This window comes from Cyrtonyx montezumae, unplaced genomic scaffold (genome assembly GCF_038088225.1).
Source record: "Cyrtonyx montezumae isolate F1298 unplaced genomic scaffold, pur_monq_1.0 scaffold_41, whole genome shotgun sequence".
NCBI classification, from domain to species: Eukaryota; Metazoa; Chordata; class Aves; order Galliformes; family Odontophoridae; genus Cyrtonyx; species Cyrtonyx montezumae.
The window spans coordinates 2,428,106-2,436,738 of NW_027072047.1; the positions used below are offsets into that span (position 1 = coordinate 2,428,106).

General features: G+C 47.7%; 1 protein-coding gene and 4 non-coding genes across 5 annotated transcripts; all 5 read left to right on the forward strand.

Moving 5' to 3' along the window:
- Positions 1–3,927: 3,927 nt before the first annotated feature.
- RPL17 (ribosomal protein L17) lies at positions 3,928–7,115 on the forward strand. The gene is made up of 7 exons (XM_065747122.1): positions 3,928–3,984; positions 4,349–4,401; positions 4,479–4,519; positions 5,465–5,599; positions 5,896–5,994; positions 6,500–6,691; positions 7,023–7,115. Exons 2-7 carry the CDS (start codon positions 4,362–4,364, stop codon positions 7,068–7,070), a joined length of 555 nt encoding a protein of 184 aa, XP_065603194.1. The 5' UTR covers positions 3,928–3,984; positions 4,349–4,361; the 3' UTR covers positions 7,071–7,115.
- Positions 4,200–4,267, forward strand: LOC136055392 (small nucleolar RNA SNORD58). Its single transcript, XR_010622856.1, has one exon. It is a non-coding gene; the product is annotated as a small nucleolar RNA SNORD58 (small nucleolar RNA).
- LOC136055388 (small nucleolar RNA SNORD58) lies at positions 5,746–5,812 on the forward strand. Its single transcript, XR_010622853.1, has one exon. It is a non-coding gene; the product is annotated as a small nucleolar RNA SNORD58 (small nucleolar RNA).
- LOC136055390 (small nucleolar RNA SNORD58) lies at positions 6,269–6,335 on the forward strand. The gene has a single exon (XR_010622855.1). It is a non-coding gene; the product is annotated as a small nucleolar RNA SNORD58 (small nucleolar RNA).
- On the forward strand, positions 6,739–6,804 carry LOC136055389 (small nucleolar RNA SNORD58). The gene has a single exon (XR_010622854.1). It is a non-coding gene; the product is annotated as a small nucleolar RNA SNORD58 (small nucleolar RNA).
- Positions 7,116–8,633: the final 1,518 nt, after the last annotated feature.

The window sequence follows — 8,633 nt, forward strand, 5'->3', positions numbered from 1 at the left end:
TCATCATCTGGTCCAGTGGAGCTCTGAATGAAGTAGAATGAGCAGATAACAGAGGAGAATATGTTGGCTGGGAGAAGTAACCAAAGAGTGGACAGAAGATGCAAGAGTGGATGGAGTTGGAGGCCACACAGAATACACAGCTTCAGAAGTGCTAAACAGGACTCAGAAATCACAGAAAGCTGAGGTTGGAAGTGGACAAGGCCCAAAGAGCTCCCCTGCCCAAGCAGGGTTGGTAAAGCTGTTCACCCAGGATATTATCCAGTTGTTATTTGGGTATCTGCAGGGATGGAGGCTCCTCAGCCTCTCTAAGCAACCTGTTCCAATGTTCTACTATCCCTATGGTAAAAAAAAAAACAAAGTTTTTCTCTCATGTTCAAACAGAATTTTTCCTATTTTAATTTATGCCTTAACTTTGGACACAGACCTGTGGGTACTATTGCTGATTCCAGGGATATAAAATTAAATTAAAGCAAAAAACAAGCAGTCACAGCCCCACACAAACTGCGTAAATGCTTTGCTGGCAGGGGATGCACTGTACAAACACCACCTTCAGCAACAAGGTCATTCAGTCACATTGGCGTTTGCTTTCTTGGTGATTCTCCCCTCTGGGTTTGCCAAGGGTGGATGAATCCATTGCTCTGGGACAATATGCCAACAATTGCTTTGCATTACAGTGTCACTGATTGGTACAGTGTCACTGATTGCAGTGTGTGCCCTGAACATACTCCTGATCTGTCACCAGCAGCACAGGGACAGAGCCCGCTGCATCACACCTCAGCACCAGTGACGATGGGGACAGGCACTTTGCCGTTGTAACACCATGCTCTCTCCACTGTTTCCTCACCCCTGGACTGGGCACGGTGTATACACAGCAGAAATAAGCAGACAGTGCAGCTGAGCTGTCCTCATGAAGTGGTGTTAGTTTAAGGAGCTTCTGGCCTCCTATGGAAGCACTTCTTTGAAATCTCAGGGAACTTACATACACAGACAAGATGGACACTGTAACTGCTGCAGAACAAAGTCCTGCAAGCTGCTGTCCTGATGATGGTGGTCAGCCCATGCTGTGGAGATCCATTTTCCTCCACTGACAGGCCCACAGCTCTTGATCCTGGGTAAGCATGAGGACACTTCTACACAGTCTGGTAGTGATAGGACAAGGGGGAATGGTTTAAAAGTCTAAGAGGGGAGATTTAGGTGAGATGGGAGGACGAAATTCCTTACCCAGGGGCTGGCCAGGAGGCAGAAGGTTCATGCAGTTGAGGAAGACTGAAAAACTTTCCATGACTCCAGCTCCAGTATTCAGACTGCTTTCAATTTTGTCTTCAGGTTTTTCTGCTTAAGCATTAAGTCAAGCAGCCCACTTGTACATAATTTTGTGAATGACAGCTAATATCCTCACATAACCCTTGGACTCCAAAAGCCACAACTGTAAAAGAAATGCCAAGAAAGCTACAAGTCTGAGGAATTAGCTTCTCTTCCTGTGCAAAGATCAGGTTAGAAAACCCTCTTACAGCACAGGGACACGCGGTGGGTTTTAGTGAGCTGGAGTTAAGCTCAACCAATCAGCACCAGTGGAGCTACCTGTCACAGGGCTGTTAGCACAGCCTCTCCTGCACTGTTTGGTAATTTAGTGTGCCCCTGTGGCTGGAAGCAAGCTACTTGGCAAAGCAGTGCCATGTCTCAGGCTCCAACTCTGTCAATCTTTGGAGCCCTTTGGCCAGGAGGGATGTGGCTGTCATGGGAGGTGACTGATAGTTGATTAGGATGGCATTTGGCTAGGTAGTTCCTGTAGGGCTTATAAGGCTGCTTGTTTATTCACAGCTAAATCCACAGTGGGACTTCTGTGATGTTACACTGCTGTACCCACGCGCTCTCTGCTGGCTGCTCCATGACAGGTCAGTGGCTGCCCCACAGGAGGTGTGAAGCCAACACATCCTACTGCTGAAGACCAACAGGGAGGGAGCATCTTTGCCAGTGAAGAGCCTCACGGTTAGGACAAAGCTTTGAATCCTCACTAGGGGAGGGAACCCAATGTGCGTCTCTCACATACTGGAGGCACTCCACGGCTGCTGTGCCACGGGTTAAGCTGCTGGGTGCTGCTCCACTCCACAGTTGCCCTTCCTGGAGGAATGCCTCCAAAGCACAAAGCAGAGCAATAGTTGGACTGAACAACTTATGAGCAAGGCTGAGTCCCCAGGACTGAGTGGTATAGACTGGAGAACTAAGAGGGAGAACATCAGGGGAGTTTAAGGTTAAGTCCTATGGGGCTTCAATTCCAGGAGGATTAGGAAACAGCTGCCCCCAATCCAGAAGTTTGAAGGAACGTGATTTTGGACTTATGTGCTTAATTCTGCTCACTTTGATTACATCTGACAACTTAGTACTCTTGTAAATATTACAATTCTTATTTCACATAAAACTGAATCAGCAAGAAAGTGTTGGAACTAATCTCTGAGAGAGATATTTTTTTTTTTCCTGTCATTTGTATTGTGCCTCAGAATCCTAGGACCCCAGGGAGGACATGTTTTCACATCTGTTTATTTTTCTTTGGTAATGCATTGCTGAGGAAGGCTGTTGTGTGTATTTCAACACTGTAGATCCTCCTTCACATCACCAATGTGGTTGTTTGCACTGAGGTGCCAAGCAGCTTCTAATCCCATGGATGATGACGGAAGTGCTAGTTGGAGAAAACCATTCTACACCAAAAGCAAGCATTTTCTTGAGTGCATGGGCTCCCCTCCCCTCCCCTCCCCTCCAACTCTCTCCCTTTCTCTCTCTTTCTTTCTTCTTTCCCCACATGAACCTTGTGCATAAAATGAAGGACTAATATCTGCATGTGCCCCAGCAATGCTATGAGGTTTCCCTGCTTGGAGGTTGGTGTTTAACAAGTTCCTTGGAGACATGCAGAAAGCTTTCCCTTGACAGCAAAGGGAAAGGCACCTTTTAAGGCAGGTGAATGGAGAGCTGCAGTTACAATTACAGCTCTAGAATTTCCATCCATGTAAATATTTGTGATAGTTCAAATATTTTCCTCTTCCCGTCTGGGTGAAACCCTAGCTTCAAAGCTTTGGGGTTTATTAGCACTAAACAAGAGATCCAGAAATAGCCCAGCAGTCTTTTACATGGACAGCAGTTCTTGCTCTGCTCTGCTTCCTCTAAATGCAGAGATGGACCTTTCTCACACCTGGAAGTGCCTGGACGCAGAGTATTGGCCTTGCAGAAGGTGTTTTCCTTTTTCCCACTCAAGGTTTTCATACTGGTCGTTCGGCTGTAACTCAGGTGCTAATTTCAGGAGTTACTTCAGTTTTATTGAACAGCTATCTAGCCAAATTTCCCAAGCAGCTCTAGCTTCAAACACAGCCTAAAATGACAAACATATTTTCTACTAACAAGTAAATCTTTGACGTACCTAGTTTCAATACTGCTGTAATTTTTTAACACCGGTATCTTTTATAATTCAGAAATACAAACCCTAAACTCCTGGATACTTATTTATTGCTGTGTGTTGCCCCCCCTCAACATCGCTATCCTCATCCTCGACTGCCACCTAGCAGCAGCACTCGGACTTGCTCCTTGCTTCGTGGCTCTGCTAACAGCGCTGGCCTTGCGCAGAGGGTTCACAATCACAGCGTCCGAGAACTGTAGGGGTTGGAAGGGACTTCCAGAGATCATTGAGTCGAACCCCTATGCCAAAGCAGCTCCCAGCCCAGGCTGCACAGGTAGGCGTCCAGGCGGGTCTTGGACGTCTGCAGAGAAGGAGACTCCACCTCCGTCACTGCACAGTGAAGAAGTTTCCACGCGCATTTGCGCTTCATTTCGCCGCCATTTACCCCCACGCCGTTAACGCCATCTCAAAAGACTCCTCCCCTAAGTCAGTCCCGCTCCCTCCCCCCCCCTACCACTCCACTCCCGACCTCTCGCGAGAGCTGCGGCCTTCTCTGCCCTCCGCCGTTGCTGCCCTTCCTCTTCCGCCGCCGCGCCGAGGTGAGGTGATGTGGCTGCCGTTGGGCTGTTGTAATCCGGCCCCATCCTGCCCCGTCTCGCCCCGTCTCGCTTCAGGGCGCCTCGGGGAGGCGAGGAGGGGCGCGGGGTCGGTCGGTGCCTTTGGTATTGGCGGGGTTGGCGATGGCGGAGGGGGAGGATGGGGCGGCACAGGGCCGATGGGCGGCACAGGGCTGTAGGACAGCGGAGGGCCGTGGCTGCGGTGATGGCACTCTTAGGACACCTTTGAGTTAAGTCGTGAAAAGAAATGTAGCCTCTGAGCAGCTCTGAGGGTTACGTCTCGGCCGTGAGGTACGTAATCCGCCGTCTGATTTTTTTTTTTTTTTTGGTCGCTGTTTTTGCGCAGTTGAGCTCCGAAGATGGTGCGCTACTCGCTGGATCCGGAGAACCCCACCAAGTGTGAGTGCTGTGCCGCGCACCTTCACGTAGGGCTGCAGCGGGGCGTGCGTGTGACGAGTTGTCTTTTCTCTTCGCAGCATGCAAGTCCAGGGGCTCCAACCTGCGCGTGCACTTCAAGGTACGTGGTGTGGACGCCATGTGCTTCGTTTTTGAAGTAGTTGTCTTTTATTCGGTACCAGGGAGTGTGGTGATGTGGATTGTGGCCTGTGTGTAACCCCACGGCAGTGTTATGTTATGGAGGTAGAAAGAAGATTTGTTGACTTTGCTTTGTTTTTCTAATACAGTAATATACTGAGCACAGAGTACCTGTAGCGCTGATACCTTACCCCCTGCTGTTTTTTTTTCCTTTACCTCCTTTCCCTTTTTAATTCCCTTATGTAAGCATTGTTTTGCAGCTTGTATTTATAGCTTGCGCTCTTGTACTTACAGCTTGTGCTCTAGCTGCTTTCTGTGAGATTCCATATCAGGCATTTTTAACAGGAATCAATCATTCAGGCTCCAGTTTTTTGGCAAAGTGGACAAAAAGGGTGTTGTGATAAATATAAGTAGTCAGATTTGCTGATTGAGAAGCTGTAGCCATGGGGTGAAAAACAAGGAAGGTATGAAGGAGCTAGCTGTAAACTCAGTAGTAGTGATCAGACTAAAAACTGTTGAAGTAGATAGCAAGGAAAAGTATAATCAGTTATTTTCCTTTTTTTTTTTTTTTCCCTGAGTGCTTTTTTTGGACTAAATTTATAGCAGGAAGAAATTGTTAAAGGAAGGGAAGAGTGTTCCAAGAAAGGGGCAAGTGGTTTTAAACCATAGAATCTTAGGATGGATAGGGTTGAAAGGGACTTTAAGTGACATGTGATTGAACAGGAGCACTACGACGACAGTGCAGGTGACCCACCACCTTCTGGCACCCTGTGTGGGTGCTTCACTACACTTTCTGTAAATAACTTCTTTCTTATATCCAGTCTAGCTCTCCTCTGTTTTAGCATGAAAACATTTTCACTTGTCCTGTCACAACTCCCATTCTAATTTGGGAAGAAGCATTAAAAGGAACAATTACTGTGCATTTTAGAACACTCGTGAGACAGCCCAGGCCATCAAGGGCATGCACATCCGCAAAGCCACCAAGTACCTGAAGGATGTGACCCTGAAGAAGCAGTGTGTTCCCTTCCGTCGCTACAACGGAGGAGTTGGTCGATGTGCCCAGGTGAGGATGGAGATAGGAAAACAAGAGAAGGGTGGTTTGGGTATGTTTCTGCACAGTAGAGATAAAAGGTGACTTTTGGATTGTGTGGGGAGGATCATTTGCTGGTGATAATGTGTGGAAACGAGTGGGAGAACTGCTGATTAGGATTGCTGTGATGACTTTCTTAGGACACCTTTGGATTCAGAGTGAAAAGAAATTTGTATTCTGAGCAATCACATTAAAAGAACAGATAACAGGAAGTTATTGGTGTGGAGAGATCAGGTACCAGAAGCAAACCAGAACTCTCTTTCTCATAGGCCAAGCAGTGGGGCTGGACACAGGGGCGCTGGCCGAAGAAAAGCGCGGAGTTCTTGCTGCACATGCTCAAAAACGCAGAGAGCAATGCTGAACTCAAGGTAGGCTGAGTAATGGCGCTAGCTGAAAACTGTTATTGTGACACTGTGCTTCTGTGCTCCTGAGCTTAGCAGCTCAAATATCAGATAGTCTGTTAGAGTTGTGCTGTGTTAAATTATAATGTGAGTGGTAATTTTTCATGGGTAGTTAATGCAGAGTTATGAACTACTTAGAATAAGCGTGCGTCAGATCTCTTAAAATGCACAGAAAGCAAGATCTGTAGACTCTGGGTCAGTTTTTATCTTTGCTGTGTGCTCAGCTCTTTGTCAGCTTTGATGGCAGTGATGACTATCTTAGGACACCTTTGGAATAACCATGAAATAATAATTTTGTTCTGAGCCATCAGTGTGATGTAGCTTCATTGTGACGCGCAGAAGAGCATTCTGTTTTTCTGATTTCAGTTTGTCCTTGCTTGGTGAAATGATCAACTCAGATCTGCATGATGTGCTGCAGAGGTTGTGTGCTTACAGAGAGAAGTCACAGTGTTTTGATTTTATCCCCCCCCAGGGTCTTGATGTGGATTCTCTGGTGATTGAGCACATCCAGGTGAACAAGGCTCCCAAAATGCGCCGGCGCACCTACAGAGCTCATGGGAGGATCAACCCCTACATGAGCTCTCCCTGCCATATCGAGATGATCCTCACTGAGAAGGAGCAGATTGTTCCCAAGCCAGAAGAGGAAGTTGCTCAAAAGAAAAAGGTAAAAAGCTTGTTTCTAATGTTAGGAACTGTGTTCAAACAGAAGGGTTGCTGTGATGACTTATCTTAGGACACCTTTGGAGTACTCATGAAAAAAAGTGATTTCTGAGCAACCTCAATGTTAGTTTAAAGACTGCAGTGAGAACATATTAAAACTTGCATCAGTGTGCATATTGCAGAGGATTTCTGGCTTCTTCCTTACTGAAGTTGTCACAGATGCACAGTGAGTGCGTGTAGGCATGGACCCAGACAAGGGTGGTTCCAGGGGGAGTACTGAGTTTCGAAAGCTGATGTGGGAAGATTTCTCATTGTTAACTTGTTTTGTCTTTCAGATATCCCAGAAGAAGCTGAAGAAGCAAAAACTGATGGCTCGGGAGTAAAGCAGACACAGCAGGTGTACATAAATAAAGTTAAAAACATTAAAACGTCTCATGTGGGCTTGTGCTGTTTGAGGGATGTTCTGGTGCTTGGGCTGTGTGTGGAGCACAGTTCCTCATGGTATTTCTGCTGGCAGCTGAGTGCTAGCTGCAGAACACCAAGTTGCAGCCACAGAGCAGGAAGTCACTTGAGGATAAAAGGCTGAAGTCCTCAATGTCTTCTTTACATCTGCCAGATCAATTATCCTCAGGGCATTTGATGCCCTCTTGGCCACCTACCAGCGCTTCTGGTTATCTGGAGGACTGGAGGCTTGTCGATTTGACTTCCATCTATAAGAAGGGCCATAAGGGTCTGGGGAAGTATGGTCTTGTCAGCCTGATGTCAGTATCCGGGAAGCTTATGGAGCAAATCATCTTGGGTGGGATCACATGGCACATGCATGGCATCCAGGGCATCAGGCCCAGCCAGCACAGGTTCATGAAAGGCAGGTCGTGCTTGACCAACCTCATCTCCTTGTGTGACTGGGTGACCACAGTCTGGTAGATGAAGGAAAGGCTGTTGTAGTCTACCAAGTCTTCAGCAAAGCCTCTGATGCGGTCTCTCACAGTATTCTGCTGGGGAAACTGGCTGTCCATGGCCTGGACAGGTACACCCTTTGGGTAAGGAACTGGCTGGAAGGCTGTGGCCGGAAGGTGGTGGTTAATGGAGTTAAAAGTGGTGTCTCACAGGAGTCAGTACTGGGGCCCATCTTGTTTAATATCTTTACTGATGCCCTGGATGAGGGCATTGAATGTACCCTCAGTAAGTTTGCAGATGACACCGAGCTGGGAGGATGTGCTGATCTGCCTGAGGGTAGGGAGGCCTTTCAGAGGGATCTAGACTAGCTGGATTGCTGGGCTGAGGTGAATGGGATGAGGTTCAATAAGGCCAAGTATTGGGTCCTCCACTTTGGCCACAATAACCCCACACAGTGCTATAGGCTTGGGGCTGTGTGACTGGATGACTGAGGAGGAAAGGGACCTGGGGGTGTTAGTTGATGCTTGGCTGAACGTGAGCTGACAGTGTGGCCAAGAGAGACAATGGCATCCTGGCCTGCATCAGAAATAATGTGGCCAACAGGAGCAGGGAAGTGATCATCCCTCTCTACTCAGCACTGGTGAGGCCACACCTTGATTACTGTGTTAAGTTTTGGGCCTCTCACTACAAGGAAGAAGTCAAGATCCTGGAATGTGTCCAGAGAAGGGCAATGAAACTGGTGGGGGGTCTGAAGCACAAGTCTTATGAGGAGCAGCTGAGGGAGCTGAGATTGTTTAGTCTAGAGAAGAGGAGGCTCAGATGAGACCTCACTGCACCCTACAGCTTCCAAAGGGAGGTTGTGATGAGGGGTTTGGCCTTTTCTCCCAGGCAACAAATGGGACCTGAGGAAACGTCCACAAGTTGTACCAGAGGAGGTTTAGATTGGACATAAGGAAATACTTTTTCTCTCAGAGAGTGGTCAGGCTCTGGGATGGCCTGCACAGTGAGGTGGTGGGGTTACCGTCCCTGGCAGTGTTCAAGAGGGGTCT

Coding starts and splice junctions, on each gene's coding strand:
- RPL17 (XM_065747122.1), top strand. CDS start 4,362: ATGGTGCGCTACTCGCTGGATCCGGAGAACCCCACCAAGT. Junction 5,600..5,895: donor GAGTTGGTCGATGTGCCCAG/GTGAGGATGGAG, acceptor TCTTTCTCATAG/GCCAAGCAGTGGGGCTGGAC. Junction 5,995..6,499: donor AGAGCAATGCTGAACTCAAG/GTAGGCTGAGTA, acceptor ATCCCCCCCCAG/GGTCTTGATGTGGATTCTCT.